This window comes from Oncorhynchus kisutch, unplaced genomic scaffold (genome assembly GCF_002021735.2).
Source record: "Oncorhynchus kisutch isolate 150728-3 unplaced genomic scaffold, Okis_V2 scaffold4027, whole genome shotgun sequence".
NCBI classification, from domain to species: domain Eukaryota; kingdom Metazoa; phylum Chordata; class Actinopteri; order Salmoniformes; family Salmonidae; genus Oncorhynchus; species Oncorhynchus kisutch.
Genome location: NW_022265972.1, coordinates 134,826 through 158,688, shown reverse-complemented (window position 1 = coordinate 158,688; position 23,863 = coordinate 134,826). Strand labels below are relative to the sequence as shown.

General features: G+C 37.1%; 1 protein-coding gene across 2 annotated transcripts in view; it reads left to right on the top strand.

Moving 5' to 3' along the window:
* Positions 1-3,053: 3,053 nt before the first annotated feature.
* The window catches only part of LOC109878228 (sex comb on midleg-like protein 2), a 52,504-nt gene continuing 31,694 nt past the window's right edge, over positions 3,054-23,863 (top strand). For both annotated transcript variants that reach the window (XM_031821877.1, XM_031821876.1), the window contains exons 1-8: positions 3,054-3,154; positions 13,632-13,734; positions 13,829-13,912; positions 14,009-14,079; positions 15,448-15,682; positions 20,578-20,666; positions 22,286-22,394; positions 22,578-22,712. In XM_031821877.1, coding sequence (XP_031677737.1) covers positions 13,713-13,734; positions 13,829-13,912; positions 14,009-14,079; positions 15,448-15,682; positions 20,578-20,666; positions 22,286-22,394; positions 22,578-22,712 — 745 coding nt within the window. In that variant the 5' untranslated portion in view covers positions 3,054-3,154; positions 13,632-13,712. The remainder of the gene's footprint in view (positions 3,155-13,631; positions 13,735-13,828; positions 13,913-14,008; positions 14,080-15,447; positions 15,683-20,577; positions 20,667-22,285; positions 22,395-22,577; positions 22,713-23,863) is intronic.

Sequence of the window (23,863 nt, the reverse complement as noted above, 5' to 3'; positions counted from 1 at the left end):
GGTCCTACAACAACCTCGTTTTGGAGAGTATGTGTGGGGAATCACAGTCAAAATAAGGAATGAAGCCACTGTGCTTCTCCACCTGCATTGCTTGCTGTTTGGGGTTTTAGGCTGGGTTTCTGTACAGCACTTTGAGATATCAGCTGATGTACGAAGGGCTATATAAATAAATTTGATTTGATTTGATTTGATTTTGATTTGATTTGATTTGATGAAATGAATGCTGCAAATATCATTACAAAAAGGACGTGGATAATCAGTGCATATTTCCAAATGTTGGTGATCCCTGGACCGCTTGGCTGGCAATATGTTACAGGTGAAGTCTTCCACTACAGTAGCCTTGGTAATAACTGCACAGGCAGTGTCCTCCACATCATGTGTGGCAGACAAATACCCTGGAATCAACTCCTATAGGCAGGACTTCCACATAGTTAAGAAGGAACACGAGTCTAAAAACAGCAGCTGACCCTTTTCCTTAGAGGTATGTTCTGCACTTAGGAAAACGCCCGCACAGAAAACACATAACAAATGTAGAACTGTAGTTTAAAATACTCTGCACATTGTTGGCTTATGGAATGTACTGTTCTGTGCTAACTAACTGCAGTTATTATTTCATTAAATCATTAAATGAGGAAATGGCAATAGATTAGTATAACTAACCCAAAATAGACCACAGCCTGTCCTTCCAATGGGGGCTAATCAATTATAATGGGTAGAACAAGCAAGGAGGTGGGCAGAGCCAATCAGGAGCTAGCAAGACCCTATTTGAGCGTTCTAGCATGTATTTGCATATTTCTGTTAGGGAACGCCTACTCTGTGCAATAACTAAATTCTCCCTTCGCACTCTGTCTAAACAACTATTCATTTATTTACTTTGGCAAAGGGTCAAATCTGTCTAAAACTTAGTCCACTCTGTTCACAATAGATTCTAGTTTTGGGAACAGAAAATTGCATTGAGATCAAATGTTTCATCGATGAGAAAATGTGCAGAACGTGGCCAAAATCTTCTCCCACTGCCGGCCACTGGGCTTCCTGTCACTGCCATATTTGGAGGTGAGTGGAAACGCCAACCGGATGCTTCAGATGTATACATCTGGTGAAACATCATTGTTCGATCTGTGGACTAACCTAGAAAACAGAGGCAGTGGTTCCCAAAAGCTCAACATCTACAACTGTTACATTGTAGGAAATACCCCAGACTAGGTCTGGCAACAGGCAAATGAACAGATACAAACTAGTCCCTGCTGCTATTCTGGGGTTGCTACATCCCACAGGTTCAGAACTTGAAATGATGAATGATGGATTGTATGTATGTGTGTGTGTGTGTGTGTGTGTGTGTGTGTGTGTGTGTGTGTGTGTGTGTGTGTGTGTGTGTGTGTGTGTGTGTGTGTGTGTGTGTGTGTGTGTGTGTGTGTGTGTGTGTGTGTGTGTGTGTGTGTGTGTGTGTGTGTGTGTGTGCGTTGGTGTGACAGAGTGAGAGAGAGCGAAAGAGAGACAGTGAGACACATAGAGAGAGAGTGAGAGAGAGAGTGAGAGAGTGAGAGAGAGAGAGAGAGAGAGAGAGAGAGAAAGAGAGAGAGAAAGAGAAAGAGAGAGAGAGAGATGATGTGCGATGAAACTGCGTCTCTAAATCGCAGTGACGCTAAAGCAAAGCAAAACAGCATTCCTATAGCCTGCTCTGTCAGCCTCCCACTCCTGCATCACCATGTAATGTAGGCAGCCTATGTAGGCTATGCCATGTATCGATCACGATGTCTAGCAACACACGGCTTTACCAAAACCTGATTCCATTCTCATGACAAATGAGATGTCATGTCTGTGATATAACAGAATGACAGAAGGAAATCTGTATAATAAGCTCGTATAATTGTCATCAGGTTGACTGTAAGCTATGTCTGCCTGTGCAGTCTATGGAAAAAAAACTCGATCTGCACTGACTGAATAACACCATGTCCATGAAAATGATGATGTGGTGTGATGGTGGAGACAGAACAGAACAACAGCATACTAAACGGGGGAAACAAACATTTAACGGTTAAACGATCCAATACTCACTCAGTCAGATCTTTGAAACGGATAAAACGATTCCACCTGCATCATCCTTTAACGAAGTGTCGGATGCAGCTAGCCTCAACGGTAACTAATATTAACCTGCACCGTGTTCTATACTCAGCCTACTGCTGGTTAAAGCTGCAACGGCATCCTTCTGACTGGCGTCAGTTTAGACCAATAGAAAGGCGAGAAGGGTCATTCCACCTACACCCTGTTTTTCTTAACCTATGAGGGTAGAGTAAGTGTAAAACATTGTCCAAAAGGCGGGATTTTATTTAGGTTCGAGCTGTCTCTCTAGTGACGGTCTGTCCTGCTTTGACAGTGCTGAAAGTCTTAGAGCCATGCAGGCTATTTGATCCTATTCTATTATATTATTTAACTTAGCCTAGTTATTTACGGTTCATAATGCTATGTTATGATGGTTTCTTCTGTCACATAATTCGTTTAAATGCAAGTAAAAGTGAAATCAGGAAATAATTGAATATTAAAACCATCTCTAAATTATTTGTCTGTAATTATTTCAATGCTCATTCTATGGAAATGAGCTAACAAAGCCCAAAACCTTCTGAAACCATTAGGCTACCTGTGGCATCTCCTTCTATTCTATTCATAATTCATGCTAATGAGGCAAGTAAAAGATGCTATGAGTTTCTATCTATTCGTTGTTCGTTTTATAATAAACTCTGTGACAAAATAGTAGACTCTCACTCTCACCCTTTCTAACTCTCACTCTCTCTCTCTCTCGGCCAATATAGATCCTTTGCCATAGCATATGTTTTTCATAGCATTTTCCTATATATTTTGTACATATTTTTATTCAGATTCAATTCATTTATATTCCTTCTACTGTCCAAAAAAGTACCACTAGTCTATTGTAGTTTCGTTTCCTTATAAATATATTTAGTAAATATGGTTAATTTCACAGAAAAATATATTCTGTATTTTATAGAATCTATGAATAAATTCCCCTTATTATAAAACCTACAGTGGAAAACATAAATTGCAGCTTGCTGTTGGACATGCGCGTGGTGTAGAACACGGAATATGGCGGCCTGCATCTGATGGCAAATGAAGGATCTGACGCGAATACCTTCTCGAAACTGTGAGTACTACATTGTTTGTATTTCATGATAACTTCCAGATATAGTTTATGGAATTTTCGCTCTCCTCTAGGCCTACTCGTTTATGTAGGCTATGTACAAACACTGAGAGAGCAGAGATTAAACGTAAACAATGAGTACTACGCCATGAGCTCGGTGTGTATTTTTCATGGCACATTTTGGCTCTTGTAACATATTCCCTGGACTCTACTGCTGCACAGTGGGCGCTATTGGTGTTTACGATGGTCAATTTCTTTCAGAGAAAGAGATCATAATAATTATTATTATTATTATGGAGATATGATCGAGGCACATGCTCCATTTCTAAATCGTAGTATTAGTTCCTAGCTGACATCATTGACAGGAACAGAGAGAATGATGAAAAAGGGAAAAGGAAACGCATCACACGCCGATGTTTTATTTATTCAATTGATTGCCAACACACGTTAGTATGTTTTTATTTATACTTTATTGTTTTATTTACACTAGGCTTGCCGTATTCCCCCCAAAACTTATTTGCACAGGGTTGTCTTTGAAAAACAATGAGTCAATCAATAGGCTTTTCTTTATCTAAGAGAATGCTTAACAGTTGTCTATCTATGTCCCCATTTTTGCAATATATATTAATAAATTAAATAAGTATTAACGAAAGATAAACTAAGGGCATATTTTTCAAATTTCTAAACTGCTGTGAGCCTCTTCGGTTAACGCCCACTTCTGAGGAGTGCAGCCACTCGATGTGGACACGCCCCCAACATTCGTTTTACTCGGACACCATTCATCTCATGTCATGTTATACAATGTATCAAATAGAGATTTTATGGTGTAACAGCAAGGGTTCTTAAAGAGTAGGTAACAAACGTAACCACATGTAACATAAGGATTTGCGTTAGTATACACATGAAAAATTCCAATGCAAAGTTACACCTATTTTTGGGAGTTATTACATAAAACAGATCAGAATTTCCAAAGAATGCCGAAGTCGTTTCGGGAAAGGTTTTTCCAGGGTGTGATGTAATATGGAAGACCCTGCAAGCCAACCTATTCCCTAAAATGTAAACCCCTAAAGGAATAACTTCAAATGTTTAAATTCAAATTAAACCAAATCGTTGGCACTCATGATTACTGGCTTCATTTACTTTCAGCCAACTTACAAGCAAATACTTTATGAATTTATTTTTTTACAAATAAACTTGCAAGGTTGCTAGCCAACTAACCTAACATTAGCCCTAATGGCCTGCTAAGGTTAGCCTTATTAGCCTGCTAACATTATCCCTAATGGCCTGCTAAGGTTAGCCTTATTAGCCTGCTAACATTATCCCTAATGGCCTGCTAAGGTTAGCCTTATTAGCCTGCTAACATTAGCCCTAATGGCCTGCTAAGGTTAGCCTTATTAGCCTGCTAACATTAGCCCTAATGGCCTGCTAAGGTTAGCCTTATTAGCCTGCTAACATTAGCCCTAATGGCCTGCTAAGGTTAGCCTTATTAGCCTGCTAACATTAGCCCTAATGGCCTGCTAAGGTTAGCCTTATTAGCCTGCTAACATTAGCCCTACTAGCCTGCTAATGTTAGCCCTACCAGCCAGTAGCTATCAACACCTAGCTTACAGCTACATTAAAGTATACCAAAGTCTTGGAAATATATAACACCATACAACCAGTTATCAATGAATGTTAGCTATTTGCAGTTATCATAGCCAGCAAGCTAACCAGCCAGCTACATTTAGCTTATTAGCCAACAATCACGGTTATGGTCGGCAAGCTAGAGCTCTCCTACTGGAGACCAGCTAGAACACAACTAACACGTAACTGCATATGAAAAGCAAAGAGAACGCAGAGACTTACATATTGATAGTTGGAGGCCCATCCGATGCAAACTCTTTTAAAAGAGTGCAGGCTGAGTTAGCTACCGAAGAGAGGAGAGACTGGCGCTTCATCGAGCTGAAATCCAAAATAGATTTCAGATGTCCGTCAACTAGCCCGCTGGCACTAATCCAAGGTTGGAAAAGTTGCAAAACTCCCATAGCCTACTTCACAGAGAACATGCCAAAAAGTTGAAAAAACAAAAAGGAGAACAGACAAGGTATTACACAATTACAGCAAGCAGGTATGAGTTTCTCTGTCGTTTGGACCCCACGGCAAGAAGGCACCGGTGCCTGCTTGCTAAAAGTTTCCCACCTAGATAACACAGCCACAGTTGTGGAAAAGTACCCAATTGTCATACTTGAGTAAAAGTAAAAATACCTTAATAGAAAATGACTCAAGTGAAAGTCACCCAGTAAAATACTACTTGAGTGAAAGTCTAAAAGTATTTGGTTTTAAGGATCAAAATTAAAAGTATAAATAATTTCAAATTGCTTATATTAAGCAAACTAGACGGCACTATTTCTTCGTTTATTTTATTTTAAATTTACGAATAGCCAGGGGCACACTCCAACACTCTGACATCATTTACAAACAAAGCATATGTGTTTAGTGAGAGTCTGCCAGATCAGAGGCAGTAGAGATGACCAGGGATGTTCTCTTGATAAGTGCATGAATTGGACCATTGTCCTGTCTTGCTAATCATTAAAAATGTAACGAATACTTTTGGGTGTCAGGGAAAATGTATGGAGTAAAAAGTACAATATTTTCTTTAGGAATGTAGTGAAGTAAAAGTTATCAAAAATATAAATAGTAAAGTACAGATAGCCCAAAAAAGTACTTAAGCAGTACTTAATTATTTTTTACTTAAGTACATTACACCACTGCACAGCCACAAAGTCAGTGAATAGCATGAGGTGTGACTAACCTTAGCCGGCTTGGGCTGAATTCGCTAGCATAGAGTAGATCCTCCATATGACGTTGAGGAATTGTGGGTAGTTTCGAAGTTATCCGGAAATAAGTTGATAAATATGTAATAACCCAAAAACATGACTATGTTTGTACTGATAGGAAACCAGATCGGAACTACAACTACGTTACTAAGTCTTTGGCCGTGGCATTTGTACTGATAGGAAACCAGATCGGAACTACAACTACGTTACTAAGTCTTTGGCCGTGGCGTTTGTACTGATAGGTAACCAGATCGGAACTACAACTACGTTACTAAGTCTTTGGCCGTGGTGTTTGTACTGATAGGTAACCAGATCGGAACTACAACTACGTTACTAAGTCTTTGGCCGTGGTGTTTGTACTGATAGGTAACCAGATCGGAACTACAACTACGTTACTAAGTCTTAGGCCGTGGTGTTTGTACTGATAGGTAACCAGATCGGAACTACAACTACGTTACTAAGTCTTTGGCCGTGGCGTTTGTACTGATAGGTAACCAGATCGGAACTACAACTACGTTACTAAGTCTTAGGCCGTGGTGTTTGTACTGATAGGTAACCAGATCGGAACTACAACTACGTTACTAAGTCTTTGGCCGTGGCGTTTGTACTGATAGGTAACCAGATCGGAACTACAGCTACGTTACTAAGTCTTTGGCCGTGGCGTTTGTACTGATAGGTAACCAGATCGGAACTACAACTACGTTACTAAGTCTTTGGCCGTGGTGTTTGTACTGATAGGTAACCAGATCGGAATTACAACTACGTTACTAAGTCTTTGGCCGTGGTGTTTGTACTGATAGGTAACCAGATCGGAACTACAACTACGTTACTAAGTCTTTGGCCGTGCTGTGTTCTTACCGTGGTGAGTAACAACTAATGCTTGCTGCCCTTTTAAACTTTTTCAGTCCTCCTGTGACCCAAATCGTCTTCCAACAACCCAAACTATTAATACATAGTGTGTAATTTAAATTTTACCTTTATTTAACCAGGCAAGTCAGTTAAGAACAAATTCTTATTTTCAATGACGGCCTAGGAACAGTTAACCTATGACAGATTTGTACCTTGTCAGCTCGGGGGTTTGAACTTGCAACCTTCCGGTTACTAGTCCAATGCTCTCTAGGCTACCCTGCCACCCCACTAATAGATAATAATAGATATACAGTGGAAGTATTCAGCCCTTGGCATTTATCCTATTTTGTTGCCTGGAATTTGTTACAACCTGGAATTAAAATAGATTTTTGAAACATTTGATTAAAACAACATTGTAGATTCAATTTTTATTTATTTATTGTGAAATATTCACCCCCCCCCCCCAACGTCAATTATTTGTAGAGACACCTTTTGCAGCAATTACAGCTGCAAGTCCCTTGAGGTATGTCTCTATACGCTTGGCACATCTAACCACTGGGATTGTTGCCTATTCTTCAAGACAAAACTGCTCCAGCTCCTTCAAGTTTAATGGGTTCCGCTGGTATACAGCAATATTTAAGTCATACCACAGATTCTCAATTGGATTGAGGTCTGGGCTTTGACTAGGCCATTCCAAGACATTAAAATGTTTCCCCCTAAACCATTCGAGTGCTGCTTTAGCAGGATGCTTAGGTTCATTGTCCTGCTGGAAGGTGAACCTCCATCCCAGTCTCAAATCTCTGGAAGACTGAAATAGGTTTCTCTCAACAATTTCCCTTTATTTAGCACCATCCATCATTCCTTCAATTCTGACCAGTTGACCAGGTAATTGGTTGCACCAGATCTTATTTAGGGGCTTCATAGCAAAGAGGGTGAATACATATGGACCCACCAAAGAGGGCGAATACATATGCACTCACCACTTCATTTTTTAACATTTTTTTAAACAAACAATTTTTAAAAAATTACTTCAACAATTTGGACTATTTCCTTCCTTACAACAACAATAGAATAATAATCCCTTAGTGGTGTTTGTCATATTATTAATCTTCTAAATGAAAGAAGTGTATATCAGTACTGTACTGTTTATGATGGACTACTGGTATAGCCATCCCTTTATATATTATAACCTTTTAATATGATGTTATTAAAGTGTCACTATTATTTAATATGATGTTATTAAAGTGTCACTTATTTAGTATGGTATTATTATTTAGTATGGTATTATTAATGTCAGTATTATTAGTATGGTATTATTATTTAGTATGGTATTATTATTTAGTATGGTATTATTAATGTCAGTATTATTTAGTATGGTATTATTATTTAGTATGGTATTATTATTTAGTATGGTATTATTATTTAGTATGGTATTATTATTTAGTATGGTATTATTATTTAGTATGGTATTATTAATGTCAGTATTATTTAGTATGGTATTATTATTGTCAGTATTATTTGGTATGGTATTATTATTGTCATTATTATTGTCAGTATTATTTAGTATGGTATTATTGTTTAGTATGGTATTATTATTGTCAGTATGGTATTATTAATGTCAGTATTATTTAGTATGGTATTATTATTGTCAGTATTATTTAGTATGGTATTATTATTTAGTATGGTATTATTATTTAGTATGGTATTATTATTGTCAGTATTATTTAGTATGGTATTATTATTTAGTATGGTATTATTATTGTCAGTATTATTTAGTATGGTATTATTATTGTCAGTATTATTTAGTATGGTATTATTATTGTCAGTATTATTTAGTATGGTATTATTATTTAGTATGGTATTATTATTTAGTATGGTATTATTATTTAGTATGGTATTATTAATGTCAGTATTATTTGGTATGGTATTATTATTTAGTATGGTATTATTATTTAGTATGGTATTATTATTTAGTATGGTATTATTATTTAGTATGGTATTATTAATGTCAGTATTATTTAGTATGGTATTATTATTGTCAGTATTATTTGGTATGGTATTATTATTGTCATTATTATTGTCAGTATTATTTAGTATGGTATTATTGTTTAGTATGGTATTATTATTGTCAGTATTATTTAGTATGGTATTATTATTGTCAGTATTATTTAGTATGGTATTATTATTATTGTCAGTATTATTTAGTATGGTATTATTATTATTATTATTATTTAGTATGGTATTATTATTGTCAGTATTATTTGGTATGGTATTATTATTGTCATTATTATTGTCAGTATTATTTAGTATGGTATTATTGTTTAGTATGGTATTATTATTGTCAGTATTATTTAGTATGGTATTATTATTGTCAGTATTATTTAGTATGGTATTATTATTATTGTCAGTATTATTTAGTATGGTATTATTATTATTATTATCAGTATTATTTAGTATGGTATTATTATTATCAGTATTATTTAGTATGGTATTATTATTGTCAGTATTATTTAGTATGGTATTATTATTATCAGTATTATTTAGTATGGTATTATTATTATTATTATCAGTATTATTTAGTATGGTATTATTATTATCAGTATTATTTAGTATGGTATTATTATTGTCAGTATTATTTAGTATGGTATTATTATTATCAGTATTATTTAGTATGGTATTATTATTTAGTATGGTATTATTATTATCAGTATTATTTAGTATGGTATTATTATTGTCAGTATTATTTAGTATGGTATTATTATTATCAGTATTATTTAGTATGGTATTATTATTGTCAGTATTATTTAGTATGGTATTATTATTATCAGTATTATTTAGTATGGTATTATTATTTAGTATGGTATTATTATTTAGTATGGTATTATTATTGTCAGTATTATTGTCAGTATTATTTAGTATGGTATTATTATTATTATCAGTATTATTTAGTATGGTATTATTATTTAGTATGGTATTATTATTGTCAGTATTATTGTCAGTATTATTTACTATGGTATTATTATTGTCAGTATTATTTAGTATGGTATTATTATTATTGTCAGTATTATTTACTATGGTATTATTATTGTCAGTATTATTTAGTATGGTATTATTATTTAGTATGGTATTATTATTTAGTATGGTATTATTATTGTGGTCCCCCCCCAAGCTAAGGAACAGTGTCAGATGCTCTCTCTGACCCTCCATAATGCATGGACATTACACACAGATATTACTATACATATTATTTTGGTTTAGGAACAGGTTGTCGGTGCTCCTCCTGGGCATTTCCATTTTAAAAAGGACCCATGAGCGCCAACACGTGAAGTTCATAGTAGCATGTCAAATGAAAGCTAAGAGTCTATATATATTTTTATTTATTTATTTTAATTAAGGCATATATACATTCTTCAACCATTTTCCATCCTATAAATGTGTAATAATCAAAGGCTTTGATTTCTGGTCAAACAGATGGAAAAAGGTCTTAGAAAACATCTATCAGGAAAAGTCCAAAGAAGTATCAGAAATACATCAAAACAGTCATGTTGAAGTAAAGACCCCTGCCAACTAATATCAACACCTAGATTTAGTTTTGGAGACTTGCCTTCTGTACATTTAAGAAACATTGCCTTGTGTCCTTCCCTCTGGGCACAGATGTTAGTTCAACATCTAGTTTTGATTTACATTTGGTTGAGTTGTCAACTAACATGAATTCAACTAAAAATGTAGGTTCAAAGTTGGGTAAAAAAAACAAAATGGTGGTAACTTTTTGCAGATCTAATCAGTTTTCCACGCTGATTCAATGTCATCACTTAATTATAACATTTTTTTTAAATGACATGGGAACAATGTTGAGGAAACCAACTTTTGCCCAGTGGGTTCTAATTCCGTTACCAAAAACCCACATATTTTTAAGATAAAAGTTCACAACGGAATTACCAAAAAATCTGTAACGGAATTACTGCAATTGAATTGGCTACAATGGTAAATCCTAGTAGTCACTAACCAGTTGGGACACCTGCTAATGTCATTCCTTCCTCTGGCGTGGAATTACCAAAAAAATCTGTAACGGAATTACTGCAATTGAATTGGCTACAATGGTAAATCCTAGTAGTCACTAACCAGTTGGGACACCTGCTAATGTCATTCCTTCCTCTGGCGTACTGTTGTTAAGCTCATTACTCTCTTCTGCCATCTGGTGGTCAAAGCAAGACAGTGAAGACCAAGATAACATTTCTCGCTCTCTCTCCAGTTAATTCCATCTCTCCTTACTGATACCTACCTACTAGGGCTGGGAATTGCCAGGGACCTTACCAAAATTCTGTTAACAGATGTAAATCCACTTCACCTACTGTAGTTCAACAACCAACTTTTTAAAATTGTTTTACTCAAGTTGTGATGTCATAGGCATAGCTGACACCCCATTCTTTCTGCAGACATCTTTGAATCTTAATTCAGAGCAGATATCTAAGAGTTTTGGAAAACATGGTCGCATAAAAAAACTGAGGGAGATTTTACCATAAGTCTGTTTCATTTTAAAGTGAAAAGTTGGAGTCAAAGTGTAATTCCGTTATTGTGGAATTGCCCTCCTCTAGTAATAAGGAAACAGGCCTAACTAAAACACTACCACTTCCTCTCCTGTTGTAAAGTGGGGACATCTCCACTCCTTTCTGTCCTGGGGGCGTGGCCCTCCTGAATGGAACGTGGCCTCGACCAGTGAGCAGACACACATCGTCTGTCTGTTAATGAGAGGTTCTGGAATCCTTTTCATGTTAGAGTTCTTGACTCCCCCAGACATTCTCCCCCAGATGTACATGGCTTAATGGCCTTTTACGGAGGCTAGGAATCTTTATGGCTGGGGCAAGCTCAATGAGATCCACATCTAAGAAGGGGAGGGAGGAAGGGAGCGAGAGAGAGAGAGAGGGGCTGGAAAGAGAGGGGCTGGGGAGAGGGACAGAGAGCTGTTACACTGCAAAACCTAAACCTGACATTTTTGTTGACTCAGGAGAGATGTTGATAGAGAGAGAATTTCTTCATCTTTTTCCATCACATGGATTTCATTGGGACTTCACTGGTTAGATGGATGTTTTCTCACCTTGAGCGTCCTCTTTGGTGATTGGTTTCATCTTGACAATGTAAGATATCCGTAGAACCAGAGTGGTCTAGGCTCCATTGCTCATTGTTACCTACCTAAAAACAGTCTTATCCAGTTGGCTCTGTGGGCACATTTCCTTTCCTGCCTATGTGCTATTGTTACCTTGCACTGGGAGAATGATTTGATTGGATGTGCATGTGCACTACATTTGAACAGGTTCTTATTTTTAGACAACATCAGTTATTATTCTGTCTGTCTGTGTCTGTCTGTCCCTGTCCCTGTCCTGTCTGGAGGCTTCAGTCTTCAGCCTGGGTCATGTTGTTATTCTGTCTGTCTGTCTGGGTCATGTTATTATTCTGTCTGTCTGGAGGCTTCAGTCTTTAGCCTGGGTCATGTTGTTATTCTGTCTGTCTGGGTCATGTTATTATTCTGTCTGTCTGGAGGCTTCAGTCTTCAGCCTGGGTCATGTTGTTATTCTGTCTGTCTGTCTGGGTCATGTTGTTATTCTGTCTGTCTGGAGGCTTCAGTCTTCAGCCTGGGTCATGTTATTATTCTGTCTGGAGGCTTCAGTCTTCAGCCTGGGTCATGTTGTTATTCTGTCTGTCTGTCTGGGTCATGTTATTATTCTGTCTGTCTGGAGGCTTCAGTATAAAGCCTGGGTCATGTTATTATTCTGTCTGTCTGGGGGCTTCAGTCTTCAGCCTGGGTCATGTTATTATTCTGTCTGGAGGCTTCAGTCTTCAGCCTGGGTCATGTTATTATTCTGTCTGTCTGGGGGCTTCAGTCTTCAGCCTGGGTCATGTTATTATTCTGTCTGGAGGCTTCAGTCTTCAGCCTGGGTCATGTTATTATTCTGTCTGGAGGCTTCAGTCTTCAGCCTGGGTCATGTTATTATTCTGTCTGGAGGCTTCAGTCTTCAGCCTGAGTCATGTTATTTGTAGAAAAAAGGTTATGTCTGTTTTTTTTCTGTACATTGACCGGATCTTCCTTTTGTCTGCCTCCTTTTCACTACTTTGGATGTGACTAAAAGCCGCACCTTTCATGTGGGTAGAAGTTGCTCAAGGCGTCCTAACTCATCTGTATGGGCTGGTACAAGAGCGTGGACTCCAGTCTTACTGTACTTTGGATAAAAGTGTCTGCTACACGGCATGTATTACTGTACCGTCTACAGCCATGACAGCTGTGACCTCATCACTTCTCCAAATACTCTTTGATCTTCAGAAGCCTGCGTGTTCCAGAGGCCCAGTCAATTATTACACTGTCTGTCAGTGATGAAATCCACTTATGGTTTTCATTCCCTCAGAATGTGTTCGTGGTGATTAATGCTGATCCATTTCCTTCCGTGTCCTGTTCCCAGCTTCTGCTGCTTTAGTTGCTGTGACAATGAAGATGATCAAAAATTCCCCTCCATTTCAGTCATTCCTGTTAGATATTTCTCCAATAGATGTTTCTTTGTGTGGACTCTTGCTGAAACAAGCTGTGGATATATATTTTTTGCCTGCTGTACCAACCTAGAATGAGGGGCCCCGCCTAACTCTACTTGTCTTCTTTGTTTAAAAAGTTATCTTGACCACAATGGATCTTCCTGGTTAAATAAAGGTTAAGAAAAACATGCATTGGGATTTCCTGGTTAAATAAAGGTTAAGAAAAACATGCATTGGGATTTCCTGGTTAAAAACAGGTTAACAAATAAATGTCTCTCTCTGTGTATCTGCTCTAGGAGCTCAGCACCGCGTCGGTAGTGGCACATTGACCAGTCTGTGGTCTCCTCACCTGGCACCTGGTGGTACCATCGGTCAAAATGGGCCGAACACCTCAGAAAGGTCAGCACTTTTTTTATGCTTTGTGTTGGATTGGTTCTATTTTCTATTCTACTCTAAAGTGTATTCATAAGAGTTTGAATGGTCTCCTTTTCAGAGCCAAAAGAAGAGAGGAGGGAGAAACCTGAGAGAAGTAACCCCTCTCCGGGAACCGGCCCCCCCTCTCTGGATAAATCTAATGGTATTAAACACGTTTCCTGCAATGTTCCTCTCTGTCACAATGTAGCGTAACCTACGACTGTCAGATAGTATGAACTATGCCCTTTTGTTTCGCCAGAACCCTTCAGTTGGGAGGAGTACCTTAAGGAAACGTCATCCACAGCCGCTTCTCCCAGCTGTTTCAGACAGGTAGATATGACCTAGTAACTACAACACTAATGGCTGCTTTAGGAAGTGCTTTTTGACTTGTGTCCAGTCCCAGATCAACCCCCCCCCCCCCCCCCCATGCATTCCTAGATCAGAGAGGATTAGAAAAGGTGTCAACAATTTGGATAACATTAGCATAACATTAGGTTTAGATAAAACTCTGCCTAACATAACATCAGGTTTAGATAAAACTCTGCCTAACATAACATCAGGTTTAGATAAAACTCTGCCTAACATAACATTAGGTTTAGATAAAACTCTGCCTAACATAACATCAGGTTTAGATAAAACTCTGCCTAACATAACATCAGGTTTAGATAAAACTCTGCCTAACATAACATCAGGTTTAGATAGGGAAAGGGAAAGGGGGATACCTAGTCAGTTGTACAACTGAATGCATTCAACTGAAACGTGTCTTCCACATTTAACCCCCCCAACCCCTCTGAATCAGAGAGGAGCGGAGGGCCGACCTTAATCCACATCCACATCTTTGGCGGCCGTGGAACAGTGGGTTAACTTCCTTGTTCAGGGGCAGAATGACAGCTCTTAACCACTCTTAACCACTAGGCTACCTACCGCCCCTACACTCTTAACCACTAGGCTACCTACCGCCCCATATAAGCAGATCATTCCGTTATTGACTGATCCATTGCCCTCCTGTCTCCCCCAGTCCGTTATTGACTGATCCATTGCCCTCCTGTCTCCCCCAGTCCGTTATTGACTGATCCATTGCACTCCTGTCTCCCCCAGTCCGTTATTGACTGATCCATTGCCCTCCTGTCTCCCCCAGTCCGTTATTGACTGATCCATTGCCCTCCTGTCTCCCCCAGTCCGTTATTGACTGATCCATTGCCCTCCTGTCTCCCCCAGTCCGTTATTGACTGATCCATTGCCCTCCTGTCTCCCCCAGTCCGTTATTGACTGATCCATTGCCCTCCTGTCTCCCCCAGTCCGTTATTGACTGATCCATTGCCCTCCTGTCTCCCCCAGTCCGTTATTGACTGATCCATTGCCCTCCTGTCTCCCCCAGTCCGTTATTGACTGATCCATTGCCCTCCTGTCTCCCCCAGTCCGTTATTGACTGATCCATTGCCCTCCTGTCTCCCCCAGTCCGTTATTGACTGATCCATTGCCCTCCTGTCTCCCCCAGTCCGTTATTGACTGATCCATTGCCCTCCTGTCTCCCCCAGTCCGTTATTGACTGATCCATTGCCCTCCTGTCTCCCCCAGTCCGTTATTGACTGATCCATTGCCCTCCTGTCTCCCCCAGTCCGTTATTGACTGATCCATTGCCCTCCTGTCTCCCCCAGTCCGTTATTGACTGATCCATTGCCCTCCTGTCTCCCCCAGTCCCGTTTCCCTCCCAGTAATGACTTCAAGGCTGGTATGAAGCTGGAAGCCCACGACCCTCGGAACAACACGTCCATCTGCATCGCCACGGTGATGGGTATGATGGGTACACGTCTGCGTCTCCGTCTGGACGGGAGTGACAACACCAACGATTTCTGGAGACTGGTGGACTCCTCAGACATCCAGCCTATAGGGACCTGTGAGAGGAGAGGAGACATGCTACAGCCGCCTCTGGGTAAGGCTACATAGAGAGATATGACATGTTACAGCCACCTCTGGGTAAGGCTACATCGAGAGATATGACATGCTACAGCCACCTCTGGGTAAGGCTACATAGAGAGATATGACATGTTATTATACATCCAGCCTGTGAGAGGAGACATGTTACAGCCACCTCTGGGTAAGGCTACATAGAGAGATATGACAGTTTATTATACATCCAGCCTATAGGGACCTGCTGGGTAAAGGCTACATAGAGAGATATGACAGTTTATTATACATCCAGCCTATAGGGACCTGCTGGGTAAAGGCTACATAGAGAGATATGACAGTTTATTATACATCCAGCCTATAGGGACCTGCTGGGTAAAGGCTACATAGAGAGATATGACATGTTACAGCCACCTCTGGGTAAGGCTACATAGAGAGATATGACAGTTTATTATACATCCAGCCTATAGGGACCTGCTGGGTAAGGCTACATAGAGAGCTGCACTATATCCAGAAATGTGCTACATAGAAATAACATATAATATGTTATTATGTATAACATATTATCGCATTTAACACATTATAACATATTATCGCATTTAACACATTATAACATATTATATTATAGCATAACACATTATAGCATAACACATTATAGCATAACACATTATAGCATAACACATTATAGCATAACACATTATAGCATAACACATTATATCATAACACATTATAACACATTATAACACATTACATTATAACACATTATAACACATTATAACACATTATAACATATTATAACATATTATATTATAACATAACACATTATAACACATTATAACACATTATAACACATTATAACACATTATAACATAACACATTATAACATAACACATTATAACACATTATAACACATTATAACATAACACATTATAACACATTATAACACATTATAACACATTATAACATAACACATTATAACACATTATAACACATTATAACACATTATAACACATTATAACACATTATAACATAACACATTATAACATAACACATTATAACACATTATAACACATTATAACACATTATAACATAACACATTATAACATAACACATTATAACATAACACATTATAACACATTATAACATAACACATTATAACACATTATATCATAACACATTATAACACATTATAACACATTATAACACATTATAACACATTATAACATAACACATTATATCATAACACATTATAACACATTATAACACATTATAGCATAACACATTATAACATATTATATTATAACACATTATAACACATTATAACACAACACATTATAACATATTATATTATAACACATTATAACACATTATAACACATTATAACACATTATAACACATTATAACATAACACATTTATAACATATTATAACACATTATAACAACACATTATAACATAACACATTATAACATATTATAACATAACACATTATAACACATTATAACACATTATAACACATTATAACACATTATAACACATCATAACACATCATAACACATTATAACATATTATAACATAACACATTATAACACATTATAACACATTATAACACATTATAACATAACACATTATATCATAACACATTATAACACATTATAACATAACACATTATATCATAACACATTATAACACATTATAACACATTATAGCATAACACATTATAACATATTATATTATAACACATTATAACACATTATAGCATAACACATTATAACATATTATATTATAACACATTATAACACATTATAACACATTATAACACATTATAACACATTATAACACATTATAACATAACACATTATAACATATTATAACACATTATAACATATTATATTATAACACATTATAACATATTATAACACATTATAACACATTATATTATAACACATTATAACACATTACATCATAACACATTATAACACATTATAACACATTATAGCATAACACATTATAGCATATTATAGCATAACACATTAGAACACATTATAACACATGATAACATAACACATTATAACACATTATAACATAACACATTATAACACATTATAACATAACACATTATAACACATTATAACACAACACATTATATTATAACACAACACATTATAACACATTATAACATATAACACATGATAACATAACACATTATAACACATTATAACATAACACATTATAACACATTATAACATAACACATTATAACACATTATAACATAACACATTATAACACATTATAACACAACACATTATATTATAACACAACACATTATAACACATTATAACACATTATATCATAACACATTATAACACAACACATTATAACACATGATAACATAACACATTATAACACATTATAACACATTATAACATAACACATTATAACACATTATAACATAACACATTATAACACATCATAACACATTATAACATATTATAGCATAACACATTATAACACATTATAACACAACACATTATATTATAACACAACACATTATAACACATTATAACATAACACATTATAACACAACACATTATAACACATTATAACATAACACATTATAACACATTATAACACAACACATTATAACACATTATAACACATTATAACACAACACATTATAACACATTATAACACATTATAACATAACACATTATAACATAACACATTATAACACATTATAACACATTATAACACATTATAACACATTATAACATAACACATTATAACATATTATAACACATAACACATTATAACACATTATAACACAACACATTATAACACATTATAACACATTATAACATAACACATTATAACACATTATAACACAACACATAACACATTATAACACATTATAACACAACACATTATAACACATTATAACACATTATAACACATTATAACATAACACATTATAACACATTATAACACAACACATTATAACATATTATAACATAACACATTATAACACATTATAACATATTATAACACAACACATTATAACACATTATAACACATTATAACATAACACATTATAACATAACACATTATAACACAACACATTATAACACATTATAACACAACACATTATAACACATTATAACATAACACATTATAACACATTATAACACAACACATTATAACACATTATAACACATTATAACACATTATAACATAACACATTATAACACATTATAACACAACACATTATAACATATTATAACATAACACATTATAACACATTATAACATATTATAACACAACACATTATAACACATTATAACACATTATAACACATTATAACACATTATAACATAACACATTATAACATAACACATTATAACACATTATAACACAACACATTATAACACATTATAACACAACACATTATAACACATTATAACATAACACATTATAACACATTATAACACAACACATTATAACACATTATAACACATTATAACACATAGCATAATACATTATAGCACATTATAGCATAACATATACGTCCACTCACTGTCAACTGCATTTATTTTCAGCAAATGTAAATATTTGTATGAACATAACAAGATTCAACAACTGAGACATAAACTGAACAAGTTCCACAGACATGTGACTAACAGAATTGGAATAATGTGTCCCTGAGCAAAGGGGAGGTCAAAATCAAAAGTAACAGTCGGTATCTGGTGTGGCCACCAGCTGCATTAAGTACTGCAGTGCATCTCCTCCTCATGGACTGCACCAGATTTGCCCATTCTTGCTGTGAGATGTTACCCCACTCTTCCACCAAGACACCTGCAAGTTCCAGGACATTTCTGGGGGGAATGGCCCTAGCCCTCACCCTCCGATCCAACAGGTCCCAGACGTGCTCAATGGGATTAAGATCCAGGCTCTTCGCTGACCATGGCAGAACACTGACATTCTTGTCTTGCAGGAAATCACGCACAGAACGAGCAGAGTACGGGCCTCAGTGTAACGCTCATTCCTTCGACGATAAACGTGAATCCGACCGTCACCCCTGGTGATACAAAACCGCGACTCATCAGTGAAGAGCACTTTTTGCCAGTCCTGTCTGGTTCAGCGACAGTGGGTTTGTGCCCATAGGCGACTTTGTTGCCGTTGATGTCTGGTGAGGACCTGCCTTACAACAGGCCTCAGTCCAGCCTCTCTCAGCCTATTGCGGACAGTCCGAGCACTGATGGAGGGATTGTGCGTTCCTGGTGTAACTTGGGCAGTTGTTGTTGCCATCCTGTACCTGTCCTGCAGGTGTGATGTTCGGATGTACCGATCCTGTGCAGGTGTTGTTATACATGGTCTGCCACTGGACAATCAGCTGTCCGTCCTGTCTCCCTGTAGCGCTGTCTTAGGTGTCTCACAGTACGGACATTGCAATTCATTGCCCTGGCCACATCTGCAGTCCTCATGCCTCTTTGCAGCATGTCTAAGACACGTTCACGCAGATGAGCAGAGACCCTGGGCAGCTTTCTTTTGGTGTTTTTCAGAGTCAGTAGAAAGGCCTCTTTAGTGTCCTAAGTTTTCATAACTGTGACCTTAATTGTCTACCGTCTGTAAGCTGTTAGTGTCTTAACGACCGTTCCACAGGTGCATGTTCATTAATTGTTTATGGTTCATTGAACAAGCATGGGAAACCGTGTTTAAACCCTTTACAATGAAGATCTGTGAAGTTATTTGTATTTTTACAAATGATCTTTGTTTATTATAACGTAACATTATAGCGTAACATATTATAACCCATTATAACATATCATATGTTAATAAGACATTATAAAGTGTTGCACTTGCTTATATCAGCAATAAAGCAGCAATAATACCCTAAATCTTGAACTTTTTCTTTGAGTCTTTAGGCTTCAGAATGAATGCCTCCTCGTGGCCTATGTTCCTCCTGAGAACCCTGACTGGAGCAGAGATGGCACCAGCCACAGCTTTTAAAAAGGTCAAGGAAGAAAAATGGAACATTTCACATTGGACCTTAAAGCTGTACTGTATTGATTTACTGATCAATGATTTACGTGTGTGTATATAAACAGATCTGTCTGGTCTGGACTAACAGATCTGTCTGGTCTGGACTAACAGAGAGTTCTCTGTGTGTGTGTGTATATATAAACAGATCTGTCTTGACTAACAGAGAGTTCTCTGTGTGTGTGTATATATAAACAGATCTGTCTGGACTAACAGAGAGTTCTCTGTCTGTATATATAAACAGATCTGTCTGGACTAACAGAGTTCTCTGTGTGTGTATATAAACAGATCTGTCTGGTCTGGACTAACAGATCTGTCTGGTCTGGACTAACAGAGAGTTCTCTGTGTGTATATAAATAGATCTGTCTGGTCTGGACTAACAGATCTGTCTGGTCTGGACTAACAGAGAGTTCTCTGTGTGTGTGTATATATAAACAGATCTGTCTGGACTAACAGAGAGTTCTCTGTGTGTGTGTATATATAAACAGATCTGTCTGGACTAACAGAGAGTTCTCTGTCTGTATATATAAACAGATCTGTCTGGACTAACAGAGAGTTGTCTGTGTGTGTATATAAACAGATCTGTCTGGTCTGGACTAACAGAGAGTTCTCTGTGATTGTGTATATATAAACAGATCTGTCTGGACTAACAGAGAGTTCTCTGTCTGTATATATAAACAGATCTGTCTGGACTAACAGAGAGTTCTCTGTGTGTGTATATAAACAGATCTGTCTGGACTAACAGAGAGTTCTCTGTCTGTGTATATAAACAGATCTGTCTGGACTAACAGAGAGTTCTCTGTCTGTATATATAAACAGATCTGTCTGGACTAACAGAGAGTTCTCTGTGTGTGTATATAAACAGATCTGTCTGGACTAACAGAGAGTTCTCTGTCTGTGTATATAAACAGATCTGTCTGGACTAACAGAGTTCTCTGTGTGTGTTTATAAACAGACCTGTCTGGTCTGGACTAACAGAGAGTTCTCTGTGTGTGTTTATAAACAGACCTGTCTGGTCTGGACTAACAGAGAGTTCTCTGTGTGTGTGTGTATATAAACAGATCTGTCTGGTCTGGACTAACAGAGAGTTCTCTCTGTGTGTATATAGACAGATCTGTCTGGTCTGGACTAACAGAGTTCTCTGTGTATGTATATAAACAGATCTGGACTAACAGAGACTTCTCTGTGTGTATATATAAACAGATCTGTCTGGACCAACAGAGACTTCTCTGTGTGTATATATAAACAGATCTGTCTGGTCTGGACTAACAGAGAGTTCGCTGTGTGTGTATATAAACAGATCTGTCTGGTCTGGACTAACAGAGAGTTCTCTGTGTGTGTGTATATATATACAGATCTGTCTGGACTAACAGAGAGTTCTCTGTGTGTGTTTGTATATAAACAGATCTGTCTGGACTAACAGAGAGTTCTCTGTGTGTGTTTGTATATAAACAGATCTGTCTGGACTAACAGAGAGTTCTCTGTGTGTTTATAAACAGATCTGTCTGGTCTGGACTAACAGAGAGTTCTCTGTGTGTGTTTGTATATAAACAGATCTGTCTGGTCTGGACTAACAGAGTTCTCTGTGTGTAGGAACCCTCCAAACCCTCCCAGAACCTCTTTAAACCTGGGATGAAGCTAGAAGCAGTTGACAAGAAGAACCCCTACCTGATCTGCCCGGCAACCATCGGAGAGGTCAAAGGTAACAATATATTTTTTAATTTAACCCACCTTTACCCCATCTCTTTGGAGGACAACTTCATAACTGTAACGCTATAATGTGTTTTATTTACTGTAACAATTGTTCCTTTGTTCCCTATTTGTCGTGTGGTTGATGTATCTCCTGCTACGTCTTACTGTTTGTTATTGTAATCTTTATTTTTAGGTGATGAGATCTTTGTGATGTTTGACGGCTGGAGAGGGGCCTTCGACTACTGGTGCCAGTTTGACTCCAGAGACATATTCCCTGTAGGATGGTGTTCTCTGACCAGGCATAGCATCCAGCCTCCTGGCAACTTCTGTAAGTACCTCAACCTCACCACTAGAGGACAGCAGAGCCCTGCTTTCTGATGCTTTTGGCCTGTTCGTCTGTCACCACTGGGTGCTGCTGGCCCATGGTTTCTTTCTGAAGCTGCCTGAATGAGCAGAGCTGGATGAGAAAAACAAACTGTTTCTTTCTGTGAGAATTTCACTGGCTGTTTTCCCTTATTTCCTGTGTTATTTCATGTATATTTGACTAAAATACAACCTGTGTGTTTACTACAATTAGTACCTTTCCACTGGTAATAATATTCCTCAATGTGTTCTGGTGTGTACAGTTCAAGCAGGATTGTCCTTCCACACATTGCATTTGGGTCTAGTTTGCTTGTAAAAAGCCAAGATATATATATATATATATATATATATATATATATCATTATTTTGTATTACATTTTTTAAAATTATTATTATTTTTGACAGGTTAAGATCATTTTCTGATTCAAGTTAATCATTGAAAATATGTGATTGTGAGATTCATAACATCTTCCTTAATGTGTTTTCTGTTTAACACTCTACTGCACACAACCTTTTTACCCCCATACACATGACAATATGAGATGACATGTGTGTAAACAAGCCAATGAGGTGCAGAAGTTGGTATGACATCAATTGGGGGCGGGACCTTCTTTCAGGAAGCAGAGCGAGCTGAGGGCATGGTGTGAGTGAAGGGGACAATGCATTTAATTATTTTACATGTTTATATAGAGACAATAAAAACATGTACTTGTGTAGGAACCTCTAAAGGAGAATATTTGACAGGTTTCAAACACTTTAGTTTTTATATTTATTTAAAAAATGAAATGTTCTTTTTTTAGCCTCAGGGCAACATTGTGCAATCGGGCTACTTTTCTTTTTGCCTCAGGGCAACATTGTGCAATCGGGCTACTTTTCTTTTTAGCCTCAGGGCAACATTGTGCAATCGGGCTACTTTTCTTTTTAGCCTCAGGGCAACATTGTGCAATCGGGCTACTTTTCTTTTGGCCTCAGGGCAACATTGTGCAATCGGGCTACTTTTCTTTTTGCCTCAGGGCAACATTGTGCAATCGGGCTACTTTTCCTTTTGCCTCAGGGCAACATTGTGCAATCGGGCTACTTTTCTTTTTGCCTCAGGGCAACATTGTGCAATCGGGC